At 39.3% G+C, this 24,433-nt stretch overlaps 1 protein-coding gene across 2 annotated transcripts in view; it reads left to right on the top strand.

The window, feature by feature from the left end:
- Positions 1-24,433, top strand: part of SNX18 (sorting nexin 18) — a 61,201-nt gene that overhangs the window by 5,732 nt on the left and 31,036 nt on the right. The window contains exon 2 of one of the 2 annotated variants that reach the window (XM_059492696.1): positions 12,813-16,678. The exons of the other annotated variant lie outside the window; for it this stretch is intronic. Within the exon in view, the coding sequence (XP_059348679.1) occupies positions 12,813-13,066 (254 nt within the window). The 3' untranslated portion in view covers positions 13,067-16,678. Of the gene's footprint in view, positions 1-12,812; positions 16,679-24,433 lie in introns of those variants that run through there. 2 annotated transcript variants of the gene reach the window in all.

Raw genomic sequence — 24,433 nt, 5'->3', positions numbered from 1 at the left:
TGTAGGGCTGAGTTGAACTCAGTGATACCCTGGGTCTCTTCCTACTTGGCATAATCTGTGATTCTGTAATTTTAACTGTCTTGCCCTGTTATGCTTTTGCTGTACTGCAGTTAGCTGAAGAGCTGCTGAATATGATTTCTGAGTGCAATTTGTGCTATGGACTGAGAACTCTGCATGTCTGAGGTTTTGTTTAAAAACTTTCTGCAACTTATGCAAAAAGAGCCACAGAGATAAAAGTTCCCCTATATGTGGGCTTTTTCTTTTTCTCTAGAATTATGAACCAAAGCCATGTAAGCCTTGCCATTGCTTTGTCTGCATCTAACCAAGAAAATGTGTTAACTGTTGTGCTTTTAATTGTTTTGGGATTCAGGTCTTTCTGCCTTCTATGCTGAGGACATCATATGTGATCTGATTTGTAGAATTTGTGTAAAACACATGTACCAACGGACTGTGGAAATATTTTCAACCTGTTAGCTATCTTACTAATATTGTTAATTGATATTTTATGAAATGGCAATAGCTTCAATAGGAGATTTTACAGGATTCCTTTTCTTTCATCTTGAGTTCCTAGAGTTTAAGTAATTTTCTGCAGGAAGAGTTAATGTTCCGGCTACAGAAGAGACAGACAAAGTATTTGAACATTTCTGTACCACATGCCAGTCGAGGATCAACAGGTCAATGCTTTGAGACCTTTCTTGGTGTCTTGTGCACCCTAGTCTGGGTCTCGGATTCATTCGAATGAGTCCTACAGCAAAGAATGTGGCAAGTTGGAAACCCCACATTTCCATCTGGAAATACTTGGTTTGAGAGTCCCACTGAGGCTGGTATAGAACATATCAGTATCAAGGCATACATCCCTTACAATGACTTCTGTTCTATAGGTCTTATTTGGAAAATTAAGTGATTAGGGAGAACCAGTGCCTGGATAGGGTAGACAATGGGAGAGTGGTGTCTCAAGCTTCTAAATATCCCAAAACTTTTGTGCATCTAGCCCTGAGCTCCTTGTAGGTAAATACTTCTGATGTACATGCATGAAAAGATACTTGGGCATGTATGTGGGGTTTTTGGAATGGAAGGTACATATTAGACAGAAACACTTGTACACAGTTTTCTTTAGCCTCTGGTGAAACATTTGCAGAAGAGGGATATAAAGTTCCAGAGGTGCAAAACACTAAGCTGCATTTATCATTTTCTATTGCAGAACTGGTGTATGGTTCAAGAAATACTGGTTCCGTTTTTTTAATTTTGAGAAGCAAAGCAGCTTCCCATTTGTAATGGCTAATACCTTCTCTTTTATGCATTTAAGGTCTACTTGGGGAAATTCCCTAGGCATTCTTGGTGAAATAATTTCTATGTATTAATTGCTAAAGCTTTGCTTAACTTGATGCAATCTTCCTACTTCTGTACAGCACAAATGTTCACTGCAGGCCCATGCAAGTTCAGAAAATTCATGCACTTGTGGGAATTGGAGACAGTGTATGCTAGTGTCCTAGCTCATTCTTGTCTGGCTCTCTTGTCTTCATATTTGCTTTGTGAGGGTAGAGAAGTTGGCAGAGTTTTGGATATCTTTCTTTCAAGTTTTGTTTTAGGAATTACTATAATTGGCCTCTTGCAATTCATGAACATGGAGGAAGTACTGACTAACATGCCTCTTTCATCTGTGTTTTCCAGATTTCTTCTCTCTTAACATTATGATGTTCTTGTTTGAGAAATTTCTGGCTATGGTTTTTACTAAAGAGACCTGAAAAGTGGTCTAAATGTTTCCTGAGATACAGGCAATTCCATTTCCTTTGCATGCCAGGATTTAAGAGAATTATTTTTAAAAAATACTTGAAGGACTTACTGTTTTCTGATCACTGTTTGTGAAAAGTAAAATAAAGCAAATAGTCTTATTTACCTGAAGCAAACTTAATTCTAGACATAGGCTTTAAAGAATGCACTTGCTGTGTTTTTGTAATATTTACAAATATTACATATATGTTTTTATATTATTTACAAGACTGTAGGTAGAAAATCTATCTAGATGGAAATGCATCAAAATTTAAAGCACTGGAAAATCCAAACAGCACTGAAACCTGGAACTCTCTAACATTTTCAGCTTCCCCCCTCTCCCTCCTCCTGCCATGAAGAACTGGTATTGGAATTAATGAATAAATCAGACTGGTTGATATTGGCACCTAAACTTTATATCACAGTATAAAAGCAGTGCTTTTCTCTTATGCTTGCTTCCTAAGCTCTTAAATTTGTTGTGCAGACAGGGTTTTTCTCATCACTGTTTTTCCTATTATCCACCTTGTAGGGTTTTTTCCTCCTCTGTCCCTCAGATGAATACATTTTGCATGGGCTTCAGCTCAGGTAGCTGCTGGGTAAGAGCTAGGCATGCAATCCTAGCCAGATGACCCTTGCAGCAGTAAAAGGAGATGGGTGTTTCATCTGTGTAGGAGCTTTGGTGAGAAAGGATGCTCCTGGATAACTTCTTTTTTTTGCCATGTCAGCCTCCCCATAGCTGTCACATGATGATGTAACACTGCTTGCTGCCGCATTACCCAATATTTGAACGTAACCTTAAGGAAATGGAGCTAAAAGGTGAAAGAATCCTCACATTTAGAAACTGTATAAAATTACAGCTGCCTTAGTTTGTGTGTAGTCACAGTCAGAGGACAAGAGTAATATTGAGCAATGCCTTTGCTTGAAGAAAATTAAAACAGTAAGAGGGGAAAAAAAAGGACTGCTATGCCCTGTCTACATGAAAGATAAATCCGTCTTTTTAATGTATGATTAATTTTCCTTTTCCACTCCCTTACAATCTCTGTTGCTTTTTAAGGGAGCGAGATTCATGCTGTTGTGATGGGTTATTTTCCTGTTACCTTCTGAAACTGGTCTGGTATCATATGCTTTCAGTAACAGAGACATTTCATGGCTAATAACACACAAGTGGGTTGTTTTTTTCAAAACCTGCTGGTATCAGAGGAAGACTATAGCTGTTTCTTCTATGGGAGAGACTGCATGCATTACTGCACACCAGAAGGTCTGTCCAGTCTACCCTGCTAGTCCTAACTGGAGAAGTTTTGATTGGAGCTCACACTTGTAGGTTTTACTACAGGCAGCGTATATTTATTTAAATACAAATCTTCATCAGCTTTGTAGTCAGATCATAGAAGATGTCCCAATACTATGTGCTCACCACAAGTAGTAAGGCTCTATCCACTGGGAAGACTCAGTGAGCAACGAGCGAGTAGTACAGCAGTGTAGACATTGAAGAATTAAAAATTGTACTGTAGAAAGAGGAATTTTACTTCAAAACCAAAGTAATGCCTTTTAAAAGACATATGGAGAATCTCTAGAGAGGGCTGGTTCTTCTGAAGCCCTGGGTGCTCCTGGTTTGGCTGATAGAGCTTCTATCCAAATATGGGAGACAGGAATTGGTAGACTGAAAATGGAAAGAAGCTCCCAGAGCTCTTCCAGTTCTTTGTTAGCACATTATCAAAACCAAACAAGTTGCCTAACTTTTTTAGTTTGTAAGTCACCTTTATAACCTTTAGAACAAGGACATGTTTCAGCCTTTCCAGCATCTTTCCATGACTTCATTGTTAGACTTTGTTTGAGCAGTTAAAATGCCAAGTCAGTAAGCGCTGACTGTGTAAACTTAGCCAGTTGGCATCTTATGTATTTTAAATTTCCTGGTTCAAATAACACAGAATTTGAAAATTTTAATTGAAAAAAATTGAAATTACATTTGGCTGAGTTCCCAAACATGAGCCTTATCAGCAGACTAGAGCAAACAAATGGCACATGCTTTCTTATGCGGTCTTGTTTGTATCTTTCATAAAAGCCATGAGGACTTAAATAAAATGGAAAAAAACCCCAAACAACCCACCAACATTTAAACAATCTGTTCAGTTCTTGCCAGTGGCTTTGGGTTGTTATTATAGCAGAACAGGAGGAAGTGTGATGTTTTCAGCCTTTGTTTTAAGTAGGTACACATAATGGGTGGACAGCTTCTGTAATCATGGTGAACTGAGCTGTGCTTTTTATGCCTGCGTGCAGTTCATTAACAATGTGAAAAGCAGGTTCATCCTGTGATTCGGAGTTTACATTTCTTTGTTGTCCCATAGTAAAAGCAACTTACTATTCTGTACTATTCTGATGTTTTTAGAGTGTTTGTGATTTTGAATCTTTATATGCATGAATAGCTATGCTGCCTATAACTAGCAGTATACTAAAGAAACTTTTCTTTTAAATAATGTAAGTATAGCATTATATTAAAATTTTCACATGTTCTGCTTTTGTATTATTTAACATATTTTAATGGGTTACATTAATTATGGCTTACCTTGTATGTTTTTTTCTGCTACAGAAATTCTACTTATTTTTGTTTATACAGAGAAACTGCAGAAAATGCAGTTTTTCAAACAAGAAAACTTCTTTTTGTTCTTGCTGAGAAACGTTCAGAAATCTAAGAGAGGGCAGTTAAAGGGTACTAGGATATCAAAAACCAGTACCTGCATTTCATTTGTATCTTGACTCTTTTATATGAATTTATGTTAAACTGCCTATACATGTTTTATTTGCTCATCTTATGACAGTAATGGAGCTAAACAGATGATAGTGGACAAGCAAACACTGTAAGTTGTAGTTGTTCTTTGCTTCCCTTTTAGTCTTAACAGAAAACAACATCCAAAAGTAGGTGTTTCATTGTGCCCCAATAAAGCAGTGATGTAAGATCAATGGAACTTGAATTTATACTTACTTGTCTCAGTAATAGTTGGATGTTGATACACAGTGTTACCTGGTTCCCCTGTCCATCCACTTCCCATGAATCTTACACAAATTTTTTTGTAACAAGGAAAGAAGTTGGCATTTAATGTAATAGTGCTCACATCCATTTTGGAGAGGAGGAGAAGGAGGAGACATTTCTGCTCATTCGTTGTTAACTATTTCTACTGAAAATTAATTTATTTTATCCATGGACAGCATAATTTCTGATGGTTGTTGTCTTGAAATCTGCAGTATGAACAGAGCTTTTACAAAAGCTGTTAAAACTCTGGAGCACCTTTCTAACATAAGGTGCTTGTTCCTAGCATCCTAATTAGGAAAAATTCACAAAACCTGTGACAACTGAATTGTAATAGACCAACTCCAATTCTGGAAAAGCAGAGTAGTTCTGTATTAGAAAGCTTGTTGATGCCCTAGTTACATGTAAACTAATGAGAAGTACTAAAAATGACTGAAAGGTTTCATCTTGGTACTTCTTCAAATTCCAATTACCTAGGTTTTCAAGTGTGGTCCTAAAAAACATGACTGCCTTTCTAATGGGCAAATGTATTGTGTTTCTGGTGACCAGTCTAGTTTATGTTTCACTCTTTTTGGTCCCCCTAGTCTGCACTGCCAGCTGAAACCACACCAAAGAAAAAGTCTTTTGAATGGTACATGTGAATGCCAAAAAGTACAGAATGCCTTAGAACTGGGCAAACCCAGCATTAGTTAGCATTTGCCTCTCAGGCTGTGGTGCAAAATGTTATGTTTGTGATAACAGACAGCTGTACACATAGTTTAACTGGATTTTACAGTCAGTTTAAACATGCTTTAGTGTCTAAAATACGGTCATTTGTTTGCTTAGAAGACTGCTAGTGTACAATGCATCAGAAGATAACAGTTTTAACATCTCTGCATTCAACATTTGAATGGAAAATATTAATCACATTTTACACACTTTTTCTATGTGGCTACCTAGCATTATGTTTCGTTGGGTTTTAAAAAATGTTATTAATGGCATTATGTGGGGCGGTAGATGGATTAAAATGATAATTCTGTGGTGTTTCTTTCATTTACTAGACCATGTTGCTCTCATTTTCTGTTATCAACTCCTCCAAAAGCAAGCTATGGCATCTGCTCACATAGCAGTGTGGTGTACCATGGCCCAGCAAAACATTGGTACTTTAGGTGCTACACATCAAGGCTCATAGATTCCTCTGGGGTACTCTGGACTGAAAAGCACATTGACAGTTAGACATTTAAATATTTTTTTAGTAGTGTGATCATTTTACACTCTCTGAACATGCACAGGTATGATTACAGTCCTTGTAGATTTGGGTAAATAAATCACCTTTTCCTCTGTGTACACGAACTGACAAATGTATGCTTAATGAGTCTAATCAGATCTTAATAATCATACTATTTAAAAAGATATTAGTTAGACTACCAGTCACACTGGTAGTTTTGAAGAAATGACATTTTACACTGTGTATTCTAGCATCATTGTTAATTTGGTTTATGTTAATTAAATGAATTTATAAGTTAAGACCATCAGATGAGGTTACAGCTAATTAATGTCCTGAAATATCTAGCAAAGACTGTGTGAGCTGTTGAGTTGTGTAAATTAGGAAGCAACTTGATTTTTAACTGAAAAATGTGTTTTTTACTGCCAGCTTTCAATAAGCTTTGCAGCAGGGTAACTGAAAGAGCAAATAATTATGTCTGATTTTAATAATTCTGTAGTCAGTGTTGATCTAGATGTCAGCAGAGTGCTGTAATTTATAAACCTAAATTTACAGGATAGTACTATGCTGTTCTGGGCTTTTTTTGAGCAATGGGTAACAAAAAAAGCAAAGGGAAAACAAAGATCACTTCTTCAACTATTGTTAGGTTGCAGGTTCTAAAAGCATTATAGCCATTTTCATGTATCTACAAAAATCTCTATAATACTAAAGTAATTGCAGTTTGATGCATTTGAGTTTTATATTTTTGACATTTCACTATGCAAAAGGGAATGTTTTTAAAGTGTTTTTGTGCCCTAAAGGAGAATGTCATCTTTTAAATGCAAAGACTGGGTTTGAAAACTATTGTCTTGGCACTTAGCAAAAGAAAGTGGCAGAATTTTGCCTTTGGTATTGAAAATCACTTACTTCTTTTGGTGTAAAACTGTAATACTAGACTTTTTTTAAAAGCAACTCATTCCAATATTAATAACTGTAATGGTACTTTTCCCCTGTCTTCTGGTTTTAATTTCAGGCAAATTCCTATTATGCTGCTTCCCATTATAAATCTTGGCCAGAAAATGTAAAGAATTTGCAGAATCTCAGTGTTAGGCTTCTTTTGTTAATCAGTGTTCAGAGCATTCTTAAGAAAATAATCTGTCAGTGAGGCAAAATCTCTGTTCTGTTACTATTTCACTTTCGATTGAGAAGGAGAAGTTTGGGGATTTTTTCAGAGTTGGATTTCACACTATGTGTTATCTCATTGTCGTGGTTTGAGCACAGCTGGAAGCTAGGCACTGAGCAATTGCTCACTCAGCCCTTTCCTCTCTCTCCCCCCACCTTAACCCCAGTGGAATGGGGAGGAGACTCGAAGTAAAATTTGTATGTTGAGATAAGAACAGTTTAGTAATTGATACTAAAGTAAAATGCAATAATAATGGTAATTAATAATAATGACAATAAAAAGGAAACAAACAGGTGATGTACAATGCAGTTGCTCAGCACTCACTGACTGCCAGACCCCCTCTCAAACCCAGATCTGCTGTGCTTCTGGGTAACCCCCCCAGTTTATATCCTGGGCATGGCTTCTGTGGAATGGAATGTTCCTTTGGTCAGTTCCAATCACTTGCCCAACTAATGTCCAGTTTTCTTTTGTGCACCTCTTCACTGGCAGAACATGGACTAGGAGGCAGAAAAGGAAATCCTTGACTCGGAAACATGCCATAGCAAAAACCCAAACATCAGTGTGTTATCAACACCATTCTCACTCGGAATCTAAGACACAGCACTGTAACAGTAGTGAGAAGACACTAACTCTACCCTAGCTGAAAACAGGACCCTCCTAAAATACTTCTGCAATTTCCCTTGTGTTGGAGCTAATGATTGTGTAACCTAGAGCTGACCCGGATCACATAGCTAAGCCAATGATAGAGCTAAGGCATCATCTCTCTCCCCAGGCCACTTGCATTCTTTTATTGGATTAGTCATTTGAGACATCTTGAAACAACATCTTTGCTAGATCTGGAGTAAGAGGGACAACAACGTAGACCAACTTGCTCTGGCAGCACTCTGCTGGATTAGAAATAATGTTGTTTCCATGCACGTGAGCTACCTAGGGTTTGCTTTTTCACATCTTTAAGCAAAGATCTCTAGTTAAATGATTTCATCATTAAGTAAGGAAAAAGAAAATGTTTCTAGTCACATTATCTGCTTCTACATCTTTTTATGAAAGTAGCATCATTAATATGTTTATTTCCTTTTCCATTAGAGACGGTTTCTTAGATTTCTTGTAAGAAAAGTAAAGCTAAGGGAGTTGTTTGACAAGTTCAAAGCTCTCTCTTCATTAAAGTGCTTTGAAGGACACATTATGCATCCTATTAGAGTATTTAATATGCTGGACATATGAATGGTGTGGAAACTATGTTGTTTTACCTTCTAGTAAGTAGTGCACTCAATGTTATTTTATAGCGTGCTGGTAATGGAAAGATGAAATATTTATTGCATAGATAAGTTTATTGGCACAAGATTTCTGAGGTACAGCTGCTGAGAGATCATTTAAAAATGTTTGCTCTGTTTTAGTGTAATTTATCACTGTGAAAGAGATACTTTAATAGCTGCAATGATAAAGGCATTACAATCATGGGGTGTAAAAACATAACCTGCTGGCTCTTACAAGTGGGTGAGTTTTCAAGTTGAATATTTTGAAGTGAGATACTGAAGGCTTTGATATATTGCTGACTTAATGCATTCTTGAGATTGACAGTGGATTTCAGACCCCAGTAAATTCAGCTGGTGCTTAACACTGCTTCAGGTGCTGTATTTAACAGTGTTGAACTGATGCTTCTTTGTGTTTCATCCATGTGCAGCATTACTGTATGCAGTTAAATTGCTGCTGCTACAGCAATGTACTGTTTGTGTTTTTTAAGAATGGAGCAAGCCCTGCCATGAAACAGATGTCATTGTGGTAAACACTGTGCAAACAGAGAGCAAAAAAAGGGGTCCTGCCCTGAAGAATTCTTTGTGTGGATTAGTAGCTTTGGACACAGCTGATGTTTCACTCCTATCTGTTGCATGCAGCACTTGAGAGCTGATGTTTGGGTGTTTTGAGAAGAGGTGGAAAGGGAAAGATGTTACATCCTTTGCAGGTATCACTGCTCTTTGGATTCTGATTGCATGGGCTTGTAGGCACAGGACAAGCCTGCCTTCCTAAGGAGATTAAGGAATTGAGTGAAAAGGAGTCTGGATTGCAATCTGCAAGAAAGGAACCCCAAAACTTCTGCCTTCTGGCCACGCTGAGGCTGCAGCTTGGACTTGGAGATGCATATACATCAGCCTGGGTTCACAGGAGTACACGTGTACTAACTGTATGGAGGGAAATTGAGTATATGTATCCAAACCCATCCTTATCTGACACATCACACAATCTCAAAACATTTGTTACTGGAATAAAACTGCAGATGATGTGAAAATAGATTGCTTGACCCAAACCTAAGTGCTTTTGGGTTCGGGATATTTTCTTTTCCTGAATGTGTACAACTCCTTCTACCTCATAGCAATCTCATATTTGCATGAGTAGCTTACTGTCTCAATACACTTATTTTTTCCTCATAACTCCTTTGCACCCATTTAAGTTGCTGCTAGTACACTGTTTTATGGCTTGAAATTACTTATTTCTATTGAGAACTCTGCATTGTTCCTGTTTTCTTGGCTTCTAGCACAATACACTAGCACTAATTTTGCTAGCATGAATGTTCCTTGTTGAATGTGTTTGTATCATCTTGTGCTGTCTAATTTCATATTTCAAAACAAGAACTGAAATCTGAATATCTTTTAAACCCCTAGCTGCAGTGAGTATAGGAGTCTGTTTACTGTAAGGATTTGGGCAGTGACAAACAGCATTCATATAAGCTTTTCCCCACCTTTAAGAACAGAAATAGACGTGGCACAGTTTTTTGCATCATTTTTAATCCAGGCCCTCTTCACTTGTTGAAAGCTAGTTCCTATCGCTGGGAAGTAACTCCTGACAGAAGGTCTTCAAATGCATGAGCAAGATTGAACAGAATCTGTACATATGGATCTAAAAAAAAGCCCAAGAATTTATTTTTATGTATTCCATCCCTCTGGGAACAGTGCACTGGTATATATTTATCCCAGGCATGTACTCTGCAGGAGGCTTCCTTGAGGTAATATGCCCTGGGAGGTGACTCCTTCTGTTTCTTCTTCCTTAAATAAGTTTTAGTCTTTTCTCTGACTGCTGTGATTCAGCCTTCTTTTCTTTTAAATACATCTTCCCTTTTTTTGTTGTCCAAACCAATACTAGGTATTCACATAATTAAAATCAGAAGCCAGGATCAATCTCTGCAGGTGTACTTGTAGGCCAGTGGGCCTTGCTCCCAGCAGTGTCGCACCCCAGGGTGGCAGCAGGAGCTGTGAGGTGCCAGAGTGGGCGCTGAGTGGGATGGATCAGTTGGTGAGGGTGGAGCTGGGGCAGTTGCTGGTCTGCAGCCTGGCTGCAGCAGGTCCAGAGTTGTGAGCTGGGAGTCCTTAAAGGTTACCATCACCTACTGAGGCATTTCTGCACAAGAACCCTTCTCTTCACAAGGGATATACACAAGGGGCTGCTCTCCACTCCCCAATTCCCTGTCTTCTGTTCATTGTAGGATGAATCATTGAACCTTCCACATGGAGAAATCTCTATTCCCGCTCAGGGTCTTGCTCACATAGATCAAAGTACAAGAAGTGTAGATTATGGAAAGGTGTTTGGAGAAAAATGGGCAATTTTTTGTTACTTAAGCTGCTTTCAAAGCCATGAAAACTAATAAGTTTTGTTACTTTGGATTTGCTAAGCTAAGTCTTGCAAATGTCAGTAGATGCTGAACAGCTTAAAAATGACATTTTAAAACAAATAATTTCTTCTTAGAGAAAAGGACATGGTTTTAGGTGTTTTTCTCTGTGTTTAGGGAGAATTCTTTGACTGTCCTCAAATAAGATAATATTATCCCTCTATAGAGTTATTTTAAGATTAATTATATTACTAATTCTCAGGTATAATTAAAAGTTTAATTTAAAGGCATTAAAAAAAAACAAGCAATAAAGTACAGCTTTATACTAAAGCATATGTATGAGCTTTGTCATATATTGCTGACATCTGGTTAAAGTCTGTCCAGGTTTTAAAAGTAATTCCACTACAGGGCCAGTATGATCCACATGCATTAATAGAGCAGTGTTAGTGACTTTCCCCACTGGATTGCTTCACTAATTATAAATCTTTCTCTTTTATTTTTGATAGCAAAAAATACATAAAATATCTTGTCTGGAGAGCAGTTGTGTTTTGTAGGGTATGTTTTTTATTGATGTAAAATAATCTGAAGATTATACATGCTTCATAGCATACTTACGCTTTCAGCTGCTGATGCTGTGAATTTCAGTATTTCTTTTTCACTTTGGTCATTTTAGAAATAACATCTAAAGCTGTTTCCCACATCACAACTGAAGAATTGTCATGTTTATTTAACCAGCTACATCTGGCTTCCAGTAAGTCCCAAATTTCAGTTTTTCACAGAGCACAGAAAAAATTTCGCTAAGCCTAAATTTTTTGAAAGAAGTGTTCTTCTTGTAGGAGAAGGGATTAAGTGTTTTTCAGATCATACCCTACCTCACAGATTCCTTATTCCTTAGAGGACAACATACAGATCTTCTGGCACAGTGTCACTGCCAGCACCACTGCATGTGGAAAAGGTTTTTCAGTGATGTTTTTGGAGCCAGGCTGGAGATGATGAGGTTAATCAGCAGAAGCAGCCAGTGCCAAGCTCTTAGCCATCCCACTGTTGTGCCATGGGAGCCAGGAAGGTGTGGAACACTGCTTCTGCCTTGCAGCCCCCAGAGACAGAGACTGCCCTTGGCCTTCAGGCAGCGTGCTGTAGTCACATGTAAGAAGTGTAATCTGATAGGAGAGTTACGACATTACAAATATTTACAGGAACAAGAATGTAGTGAGATGATAAAAGCTGTACTAGTCTGATTTGGTTTAGTTATATGAATAAAATAAGTAAGGCGAAGAAGTTGATCTGTGGGAAATGGAGTCCAATATGAATGTCTTAAGATGGCTCTGCTTTGGGTAGGGTCTGTTTTGGATGATACTTTGCTTTTGTAGGATGTGTGTGCCTTCATTAGCTATTTGGAGAGGGAGGATTGTCAATTCTGTAACTCTGCTTTTCTACTACGTTTTATAACACTGTGTAAGTGTAAAGTCTGCTTGGGCATCTATGATTTTGAGATAAGCTTTTAGATTCTCTGGTAAGCAATAATTAGTTTTGGAGTATCTCTGGTGTAAAAGCAAAAACATGTTTTGACAAGATTTTGTGTATTAAGATTTGCTTTTGACATTTCACAAGGATTGGGAAAGGGATATTTCACATAGTCCAGTTCTTAACAAGGTTATTTTTCAGGTAATTACGTAGGCTTAAATTTTGATCTGACTAGTTTTCTTGGGCTTTCACTACTCTTCTACTGGTATAATGATAATATATTCTCAGAAGACACCATCTGATTTTTAAGGTTGTAAAATAGGATTTCTAGTAACTTTAGTATGCTTGAGCCTTAAAAAAGTATTGAGTTTTATTTTTTACCCAGGATCCACTGGTCTGTGATTTTTCTTACATTAAAAAGCATTTGTTTTATTGTCTTTCATTTACACATATGTCTGTGCACACCTGTAAATACACTGAGAATAAGTCTTATACAAATCCTTGTTGTTATTAAATCACTTGTTAAAGTTCAGTAGTCAAGTCTACATGGTCCTCACAGTTCAACTGTTTCATTTTGTTCTTTACACAGGAGCCCTTACCAAAGTAAAGGAGAGTAAGCGGCACGTGGAAGAGGGGAAGATGGAGCTCCAAAAAGCTGAGGGCATTCAAGAACGTTGTAACATTATTTCCTTTGCAACCCTCGCAGAAATTAATCATTTCCACAAAATTCGTGTGAGGGACTTTAAATCACAGATGCAGCATTTCTTGCAACAGCAAATACTCTTTTTTCAAAAAGTGACACAAAAGCTAGAAGAAGCTCTTCACAAGTATGACAGTGTTTAGTCCCTGATTTGTGGACTTTGCTCAGCATGAACGTGACCCAGGCAGCAGAGCAAATGCTGCTGAAGAGCTGCTGCCAGTGGTAGATGGCGGTACAAGGATGGGTTTGTGTTCACCTGGAACCCGGGTTTAATCTCTGATTATGTAGAAAGGAAACAGTTATAGGGCTATGTAGTAGAAACAGTACCACGCATTGTAACTAAGTTATACTGTGTATGCCTACACCATTGTAACTTTTTTGAAATAATGAGTATACTATTTGCCTTATTGCTTTTTGAAATACGGTATCTTAGTGCATACTTCATAGACCTCAAAGCCCTTTGGGTATTTAAGGAAGTTGGCTAGATAAATGCCTGCTTCAGATGCCTTTTTACTTTCCTAGATTTGGATTTCCTAAATTCAAGCAATTCTCTGTTTACAGACTCCTACTAGAGCAGCTATGTGATTCTGTGCCTTTAGACTCTATTTTTCCTTTTCTAGTAAGTCACATTTTTTGTGATTAAATGAATGAAGGGTTGGTGCCTGTGACAGGAACTGATGATGAAACCTCACATTGACTGGAAAAAAATTCAGCTGCCATCCAGTTTGCATAGCAAGTACTTTCTTACGACAAATGTTGGCTCAAAAGGGAAAAGTTAAATTTATTCACACTTTCCCTGGAAATCGAGACTACTTGTTAAATGTACTAGGATGTTAAGCACATGTACAAAAATACACCACTTAATTCCCTTTCTGAAAGAAATAATAGTAAGGGGTGAGGTTTTTTGGTGTTTTTTGTTTGGTTTTTTTTGCTTTTTGTTGTTTTTTTTGGTATACAGCATTACTGTAAGTAGAAAGTTGAAGAGCTAGCCTAATAAAAATTACATATATCAAGGGGATATTAATGCAAGCTATGTGGCTGCAACATTTTTTTTAAATTTCAAATTATTTGCGCTTTGTTCAGTTGCTGATTCAGTTTAACTTCAGACTTGCATCTGCACTGCCAGTTGTCTGAGTTTAAACTCCACTGTGATTCATTAGTTTACTAAGGAAAAAGTTTTTGGGGATTATCAATAAATAAATTATCTGAAGGCTTGGCTGAACTGACTTGGAAAACAGGTGGCATTTTTATGTTTGTAACACTCAAGAATTAACAATTGTCTTAATTTTTGTATAAATATTTTTGACAAGCAGGGTGCATTTATAGATATGTAAACACTATCTTTTAAAGAGGTTTATGGCTTATTTCCCTTGAATTAAGTCTGTATTTCTTGCCTATTGATTTCCTTCTTATAAGTCAGTATGAAAGAGGGGTTTTGTTTATCCTATCTTTTCTCTCCTGAACAAAAATAAGAAAACTTTGCAAGGAAGCAAAATGTTTATTTTTTGTTTAATTGCATTAATCAAAAATAGCTTAAACAAATGAAAGCCTGGAAAAGGAAGTTGAGCAACAGTTACAGTTAAGTACAAATCATTCCTCACCTATGCAGCAGAAATGTGCAGTTCTTTCAAATGATCATGTGAGGTTTTGTAGTTTAACCCCGCACCTCTCTTTCAGAGGAATAACTGAAGAATGTAGTTTTGGCTCTAAGATTCACCTCCAAATTTTTGGAGATGGCTGTTTTGCACAAGCTGTGTTTGGTGGTGCTTCTAGTACACGCATAAAGCAGTAAAATATAGAATAATGAAGAGGGGAAAGCAAGTATTTGTAAAAGAAAGGACAATCAGTGAGGAAAGACTCCATTTCCAGCCTGTTGAAACAGTTCTGCAAACACGATTGACCATAAAATAAGGACCACAGTCATAGAGCTGACTTGCTCTTTACCTTCCTCATGGTGTCTCATTCTACATTCAAAACTCACCACTTCCCCTAACAGCTCTTCCCAGCAGTACTCCTACTTTCCCATACATCATTTATTTATGTGACAGAGTCACGAGCTAGGTTTAAGCTGAGTTCCATGGCTAATGTTTGCTTAAGCCACATACTGTTTTACTAAATGTCTTTACAGTAATTAGATCAGACTATAATCAAGCTGATTCTATGTGGAGATATTAAGACCTGTTCAGAAATTGATCTTGGTTCAGTAGAAGTATTTTAGGAGGCTGGTATTAATGACATGTTCATGTCCAGGAGGAAATTAAGCTGTGATATGTATTCATAAAACGTTATCAGACAGGTACAGTTTTCCCTAATAAACTGTCATGGCCTTCACCTTACTTTCTCATTTGTGAATTTATTTGAGTACAGGAAAAGTGAGTGTAGTAATTGGTTAAATTTGATGTACCAGAAAATTTTGGTTGGAATCCTGGTTTGAATTATTGCAGAGTACAGAAGGGTTCTGGTCTACATCTATATTAGCGTTTTCTTCTTTTCCTCAGTCACTGTAGAGTTGAACTGGCTGACGGGTGAAGCACAAGGAGTTGCAGTAAAGGGTGTTGCATAAGGCTGGTGACTGGTCACCAGTGGGGTTCCACAGAGCTCCATCTCAGGCCCCTTGCTCTTCACTGTTTTCATAAATCACTTGGACACAGAACTCAAAGGGGTACTAAGTTTGATGATGAGGCTAAGATGGAAGTGACTGTGCATGCCCTTAAAGGCAGAGAAGCCCAACAGAGAGATGGACAATTCAGAGGGCCAGGCAATCACCAACCATCTGAAGTTCAACAAGGGCTGGTGCCAGATTCTGCACCTGGCATGGGGCAGCCCTGGATGTACAGACAGGCTGGGGAATGAGAGGCTGGGCAGCAGCGCCATGGAAAGGGCCCTGGGGCTCTGGTCCATGGCAAGCTGAACATGAGCCAGCAGTGCCCTGGCAGCCAGGAGGGCCAAGCGTGTCCTGGGGGCATCAGGGACAGCATCAGCAGCCAGGCAAGGGAGGGGATTGTCCTGCTCTGCTCTGCACTGGGGCAGCCTCACCTCCAGTGCTGGGGGCACTCCTGGGTGCCACAGTATCAGACATTGAACTACTGGAGAACATCCAGAGGGCCATGAGGATGTTGAAGGTTCTGGAGGGGAAGCCTGATAAGGAACAGCTGAGGTCACTTGGTCTGTTCTGCCTGGAGGAGACTGAGGGGAGACTTTGCTGTGCTCTTTAACATCCTCATGAGGAGGAGGGGCAGGCACTGATCTCATCTCTGTGGTGACCAGTGATGGGTCTTAAGGAAATGGCCTGAAGTTGTGTCAGGTGAGGTTTAGGTTGGATACCAGGAAAGGGTTCTTCTCCCAGAGGGTGTTTGGGCACTGGAACAGGCTTCCCAGGGAAGTGGTCCAAGCACCAAGACTGACAGTTCCAGAAGTGTTTAGACAATGCTCTGGCATATGGTGTGTCTTGGGGATTCCTATCTGGAGTTCAGGAGTTGGACTTAATGATCCTGACAAGTGTCTTCTAGCTCAGCATGAGTTTATGATGCAGGGTGCCTGCATTCTATTAATGCTTGCTGCACTGTATAAGAACTATAGTATTAATTGAATTTGGACCAATTATGACACTGACCACTTATGACTGACTGACTACTGAGTGGTGTGGTCTGGGATCCAAGTGTACTCTACAGTAATGTGAATGTATATTGTGTGGGACTATGGAAGCACCAAAGGAAATCTAACAATTTGAATAAATAAATGTGAAAGAAAGCAAATTTGCTCTGTATCACAAACCCTTTTGTTTCATGGGATTCATGTAATTTGTTTTCAATGCATCACAGTTATTGTGTTGGTAAGTAGTAAGAATCTAGTGTGCTTGTTGGGGTTTGATATCTGCAAGAAGATCCACTGAGGTATTAGTTTGTGTTAAAGTGCTGAATCCTGTGAACCCTGGAATGAACTCTTCAGCATAATTATGTACTTAAAATCACCAACAAGTGGAGAGTGAATAATATTTCTGTTCAAATTGTAGGGTTTACAGTTAGAAATTAGCAACATACTAAAATTATTAGATGTTTGATTCCTATCCCTTTTCTTTTTTTTTGTGATATTTGCAGAAGAGAGTTACCCCAATGATTTGTGCATGCTTTCTACACTGTTGTTGCAAATAAAATTGGTTTGGTTTTAGAAAACCTTAATCAGCTGCCTGCACTGAAAATGCCGACATTACTTGGTGAGGCACAGGTATCTTTTTGGTGAATTACAACATCTGGTTGACAGTATCTGATTATTTTGCCAGACCTTCACCATTCCAGCTAGCATCTTCCTTGCTGGTTGTCTGCTGCAACCTGAATTCTTCTGGGAAGCTTAAGTGAGAATTGCTCAGCTATTTCTCAAAAGGAGTTCATAAAAAATTTTCAAAACGGTGTTTTCTTTTTAAATTCTGTAAACAATTTGGCTGGAAATCTTTAGTTCTTTGATACTTTGGAGGAAGGAGTTGATATTTGGCAGACTCATTATCTTTTACAACCTTAGATGTGCTTTCTGCACAGCCTGTGAAAATTTGTCCATCTATTTCCAAGTTCTACCAAAGATTTTCTGGGACCTGCAGTTTTGACAGATGAATTTTCTGTAACTCCCTTTTCCTCCATGCAATCTTGATTCTAACCTTAGTCAGCAGCAAGTGAGGCTTTGACTGTAGTTCTTTTCCCCTTCCTTCAGAGGAGCTGCACCTCTCAGGCCACAAGCTGAGCAAAGAAGCTGTCGATAGGTGCTGGTGGCTTTTTGGGCCTGGCTACGGGAGAAGAGGAGCAGCAGCCTGGAACACAAGCTTGATGTTGTGCCTGGCAGCTACAAGAAGGTGGATGTCAGAGATAGCTGAAGAAGAACATGAAGATAAGAAAATGGTGAGGAGAGAAGGCCCTGTGACTACAAAGGCCTTTTCCTCCAGTGCCTGATGAATACCAAAGTATCCAAGACTTTTGCTGTTTCTAAATAGCCATCATGAGCAGGCAGAAAATGGGCAGCTTTAGTTCTGCTCGTGGTGAGAACAGCAATGTTTTGTTTCCATCATTAGAAGTTACATTCTTTGCTCAATGGTCTCGTGGGCAGCTGAAAACTGTTGAAGAACTGTAGGTTTTGGGGCTGAAGGAGATGCCATAATTCAGGCCCAGTCAGGCAGCACGGTAGATGTCGGTGTGGCTTCATGCATTTCATCACACACCTTTTTTCTTGGGAAGAGGAGATCAGTTTAGGAAATTGTGCACCTTAGAACTTCTGTATTAAGGAATACTAAGATTAATCATTCAGGGAAAAAAAAAAAGAAAAATTAAAAATATTTCAGCATTAAAATTGCCTGTGGTAACTAGTATATCAAGACACCTCATGGGACATTTGCACTGTTTCCCTGCCTGATTGAGTGCACATGATATAAAGCATTGTGCTAATCAGCTTAAGGTCTTTCAGAGAGGTTGTTGTCTGGCTAATTCATACTTCTTTTTCAGCATCAGTTGTACTCTGCACTGTGAGAAAGTCCAGGGGAGTGAAGATCAGGTACGGGTGGCTGTCAGCCTGCAGAGTGGTGTTCAGAGAACTTGACTGTTCCTGTCTCCACCCAGGCTCTATGCAATAGAGATGTGAGATAAATCATTTATATGCTCTCCATTTTGTGTAGGCTTGAGTTTAAACCCAGGAGTTACACCGAACAAGGTGCTGGGAATTCACAATTTTCACTGAAGGTTATACACATTGTGCTTTGGATAGAGGAAATACTTCAAATGCAGAGTTGTCTGGAAAAAAATAATCAGGTATTCATTTTTTTGGGTAGACTTGCACAAGTTGGAGAACATTTGTAATCCATTAGCAGCAAAAGAGGAATAGTAAACCCAGATCATATTGTTGGAATGTTGCAAATGTAAGTATAATCTCCTTGAAATTAGTGTTCAGATATTGATTTATTTTTTAAAAATCCCTCCTGAGAAAATTAATATTTTGCCTTCAGTATGATGTGTGAGTATTATTTAGGAAATAAGAGATGGGGCCACATGTTGAGTAGCAAGGATTCTCAGTCAGGTACTGTTCATTCCATTAATAGAATGATAAAGGCCTTCTGAGATGAATCATAGAGTGATCATTTGGATGTATATTTTGGATGTATATTCACAGGAAAGCGGAAGTAGCCACATGAACTAACTTACTTCTGTCATTTCCTAAGGCTTGAGATGCTGCCTCGTAATTCCATAATTTCTCAATGTAACACAGTGCAGTATAGAATCTGTTGCACATGGAAAAGTAAATTGTGTAATATATGTAAGTAATGTAATTTCTATATACTTCAGTCTCACGCGGTTGACAGCAAAGCTCAGACATGCCCTGAGTTAATTTAAATACAAATTAGTAATAGATACAGTAACAGTTAATTTTCTAAAGTTAAAAGGCATCTCCTGTACTGGCTGATAGACTTGCCACTTAATTTGGTCCCACTTTGAAATCAATGGGATTTGTTTTGCTTGAGTCCACTGGGAAGAATATCAGGCTCAGTGAGTTGAAATTACAACCCTCCATCAACCCAGAAGTGTTCAGCCCAGACTATTCCCCTCCTGTGCTCATTTACAACTGAATTTAACATACAGAATTTTGAAGTTGCCTGTCAAAAAGCTCTATCCTGCAATTTTAATCAAAACCATCCCCTATTTTGGGGAATATAACATTATCATTTGAAATGAAGAATGATACTGCTTTTGGTTTTAAAAGACTTTTCCAAGGAGCATGAAAACCTTCTGCAAGAAGATAAAATCAGGAATTTTGAATTTCATCTTTTCTCTCTTGAGTGTTTTAGCTGGCATTAACAACTATTTTTTATGGATAAAATAATGCAGGGGAAGAACATCACATAAATACATTAAAAATTTTAGAGCTCAGTGAGACAGTACAAAGTTTTATTTGCAATGAGTTAAGGTGACTGTATTTCTGTTGGTACAGACCATGCTATTTTTTAAGATCTTTTCTTTGGAAAAAAACCTAGAGTCAGTTCTTTAATTAAAGGTGAAGATGGTGAAATAGTGTTGAAAGAGTATCCTCCCTTCAATTTCGAGTCACTAGCCCTCAGGTAAGAGTTGCAGGAGACATTTAGTTCCTCCGCTGTCCTTGAGGGGCACTTGGCTGGCTCCCTGTCCTGCAGGAGGCTGCCGCACCCATCACCTCCACCCCAGTGCTTCCTAATGTGACTGGGGAAAGAGCTGCGAACAGCAGTTCAGTTTCACAGACAATTTCTGGTTCCAAACACGTGAACGATGCTGCAAACCGCACTTGCAAAATGATAATTGTCAGAGTCCCCCAGTGCCATCCTGGCAGGGTGCTGCCACGTTCACTATTTTTCTTTTTGCTTTGCTTAGAGAAATTGCAGGCAAGATAACTACCCCAATTTTTAAATCAAAGGAATTTAGGACCGTGCTGCATGCTGTGACAATTGCTGTGTCAAATCTGTGCCATTGCTTATCTATCAAGGGTAGATTTAATTTCATATAATTGTAAGAAATACAGAAAGAGTTTTTCAGAGCTTTAGTAAGCATTGGGAAAACCTTGTTTGCTTGCATCATTGTTCAGGATCTGTGAAGCAAGCTTATCAGAGGTAAGGTCCCTGCTGTCAGAGTGTGGTACCAGGTTTGCTTTGTGCCCATGGGTAGTTGCTGTGTAGAAACAGTCTGTCCAATAGATTAATGCAAACCTGACTCAGTGTGCTAATGAAGAATTGCTAGTTGGTAAGAAAGCATACCTTCTCAAGCTCAATTACCTTCTCTGGGAGAGTCTTTAATTTCAAACATGCGGTAGTATTCAGTTTCTTTTCTTTTCCTTGCCACTTTCTCTGTGGGAGTCACTTGTGAATAAGCATGGACAGCTGCTCTCAGACAGCCCGGACTGTTCCATAAGCAACATCCATTCAGAAGCTGTAGTTGAAAGGCAGCTGTATCTCTGCTTTAGGGTAAATGGTGTGGCAAGGTGCCTTTAAGCTCTGTTTTGAGTGACATGAAAGTCAGATGGAAAAATGAAGTTATGATGATACGTGTTAAACTCTGCATAAGGATGTGGCCAATCCATCATGCTGCAGTGGTGAGCAGCTCAGTGGTGAGCTTGTCCTGTTCTGCTGGTCTTTTCCCCCAGGTGGTTGTCAGCAACAACACTTCATTCTCGCAGTGTCTCAAATAGGTAAGTTTCTGGGCTCTGCTGTCCATACCCCCACAGCACATGCAGTGACAAGGAAATGTGTCTCATTTCAAGAACTGGTTGCTCACACTTTGGGCCGCAGTTAAGGAGCGTATTTGGTTGAAGAAGTTGAGCAATATGAATCTCCCAGTGCCTGGGAGTGGGGAGGAAGGAGTTTTAACTGCTCACAGTAGTAACCGGATAAAGGGCAGACTCTACACCTTGCAACATTGTTCAGTGTATCAGTGTGGTAAGGAATGCCTGTCTGGAACTTGTTAGGGCAGGAAGATGAGAAGGAAGGGGGAAATAATTGTCTCTTTCCTCATAGCCCAAGTGCAGACTGTGGAGCTGTTTGTTGACAACCAAAGAGAGAAGCTGAAGGATGCTGCAGGTTTCCCTTTGGATCATTCTGAATCGTGAATGCCCAATGGGTAAAGTATCCTGCAGAAGGCAGTTGTGACTATTTTCTCTTTAGAATCATTATTGCTTGGTCTAAAATACAGGAGCAGCCATGCCAGGAGGAACCTCTGGCAGTAAATGTTCAAATGGCGTCAAGGTCATCTCAAAACCTCCCTTGCATTCTTCTGCACTTGGAGACAGCAAGGAAAGGACAAGCCTTAGCTCACACTTATCACAGATGCTTGTTCCTGAGACATATGTTCCTGGATCTCTGAGGCCAAAGGAGTCAGGATTCCCTTATGCATGAGTGAAACTATTTCAGTGCTATCCAGGACATTGTGCAGGAGTTAGTGACATTCGCACTGGCATCAGTCAGGGCTCAGCATGACCTTGCTCTTTAGCAGGACACGCTGTAGGTGCCCACCTTCCAAAGTGTAGTCTGGGATGTGAGTCCCCAGGCTATAAAAGCTTTCATCTGAAGCTGTACAGGAAGGACATAAGCTCTCAAGGGGCTGTGTGCTCATTACCCCAGTGCTCATTCCATCCACTGACTACTTCTGTATGATCTTTTTCTTCTCCCCCTGGGAAATGTGTACGCAAATTGTTCAAGGAGTCAAGTCACCTGATGCAGAGATCCTCTCCATAAGCCAGACACCTTAAACTAGGTTTACAGGGTCTGCATTCCTTATGGGCCTTAAGCAGTTATCTGCTTGGATAGTCAGGAAATTTCATTCAAAATAGATCTAAAGTACATTAGCTAAACCATGTCAAAGCCTTATGTCCATATGCTCATTCAGGATTCATGCTATCCCCATTTAGCCTTATTTGCTCACATACTGAACTAAAGTAAATCAAATTAAGCTTAATACTGAATAAGAGTGCCCAGTGTTTGCACAGGGAGTTATGCAGCTCTAATACCTAAATTCCCATATGTAGCTGACACATGCAAACTAGTCTGAAAATTTTTGCACAGAAAAGATGCCAAATAATTTCCTGTATATTCTAGAATTTATGCAAAATCTGAGCAATTTTTCTCACTTCCAGCATATTTTCTAAACTGGGATTAGAGGCTAAGACTGCTCTAGTACAGGTCAGATTCCCAGTAGGAGCTACAGCTGCCTATCTAGAGGAATCCCAAAGCCAGAAAAGGCAGGGTGAGAAAAGGCTTTTCAAGCCTACATGGTTCTCAGGGTTGCTGCAGTACATCACCATGTGTGCGAGGCACGATGTGCCTTCTGCCCTTCCCAGCACACGATGCTCACAGCCCTCTGCTGAGCTGTATTCCCACAGACCAGTCACTGTCCCTGCTGCCCGAGGGAGGAACAAGCATAACAAAGGAAAACTGGAAAAAACAGGCTGATAAAATTGAATTGTGATCTGTAGCAATTGGCAGTATTGTCTACATGTTTATGCGTAGGGGTGACTCAACTTTTTTTCCTATTATTGGTGCATCAGACATGTTCTGTCTGAAACAACTCTGTTTTTGTATAAATTTTCTTTACATGTATCCTTTCTACATTGATTACATTACTCCAGTTGGGCTGGCTGCATTCTTAGAACTTGCATTAAAAATTCATTAAAACTTTTGTCAAGATTTTACCTGTCAGATACTTCTTTTCTCTTGTGATTAGCTGTCACTGAAATACTGTTTCAGTGGTTAATTTGAACTCTTTCTGACTCTTTTTTAATTCCTGCTCAAATGTTTATAATTTCATAGTCTGACAGTGAGCAGAACCTAATCTCTACCAGTGGGGAGATAATGTAAGTGGGCTTTTTCTGATGATGAACAATACTGATGAACAATACTAAGGAGCCCAAAGCAGAGATGTGTCTCAGAGTGTAGTGAAGCCATATAAGCTGCTGCCATGAGCTGCAAAACAAGAGTGTTTGAGGATACATTCAAAGAGGCATCCAGTTCTCAAATTATATATTTAAAATACCTTCATCAGCCACCACTCAATCCTGAAAGTGCCTAATTCCATAACTATTTACATTTTCATGTTTATGTTTTTGAAAGTGATGCAATGGAGGTGCATCCATCGCACTTTGCACCTCCCTCAAGGTTGCTCAGGTCTTCCCACGGTCAAATACCTCATTGCTTAAGGTGCATGTAAAATTCATCAGCACAGATGTACTGGACCTTGCTCTAGATGAGTTTCTTAGAGTTGTGATGATATTGCTAGAGGTTACCTGAAGGAGAGCAAGATCTAGATTATGCATCTGCCCCCTAAGTGCAGTGTCCAGAAACTGAAACCTTAAACTGTGTTCAGTTTCTTCTGGTTGATTATGCAGGCTTTTCTCTGGTAGGAGAGTTCATGGTTCCAGAGGGTTGAGTCCCAACACTTCCCAGCTAAGCTGAGAGCCTCTCTTTAGGAATTCAGAGTGCCAGGTGCATTTGAACTTACACTCATGTGGAAATGCTGGCTATTTTTTTTGCCTTAAACTGTCTTTCACAGAATCACAGATCTATTAGGGCTGGAAGGGACTCCAGGAGATCATCCACTCCAATCCCCTGCCAAGGCAGTGTCACCAAGACAGGTGACACAAGAACATGTCCAGGTGGGTTTTGAACATCTCCAGTGAAGGAGACTCCATGACTTCTCAGGGCAGCCTGATCCAGTGTCACCCTCAGTGTGAAGAAGCTTTCTTCATGTTGAGGTGGAACTTCTTGTGTTTTAGTTCATGGCCTCCTTGTCCTCTCACTGGGCACCACAAAAAAAAGTCCGGCACTATCCTCTTGGCACTTGCCTTTGAGATGTTTATGTGCATTTGTAGTCTTAGATGGATTTATGTGCATCTCTTTTCCAAGTAGTCCCAGCTCCCTCAGTCTCATAAGAAGATGCTCCAGACCCCTGATCATCTTTGTGACCCTTTGCTCCTTGGCTGCCTGGTGCTGAGAAACCCAGAACTGGGCACTCCAGATGTGGCCT

Source organism: Ammospiza nelsoni, chromosome Z (assembly GCF_027579445.1).
Source record: "Ammospiza nelsoni isolate bAmmNel1 chromosome Z, bAmmNel1.pri, whole genome shotgun sequence".
Taxonomy (NCBI): domain Eukaryota; kingdom Metazoa; phylum Chordata; class Aves; order Passeriformes; family Passerellidae; genus Ammospiza; species Ammospiza nelsoni.
The sequence above is the reverse complement of the archived record's forward strand: the minus strand, read 5'-3'. Positions and strand labels throughout refer to the sequence as shown.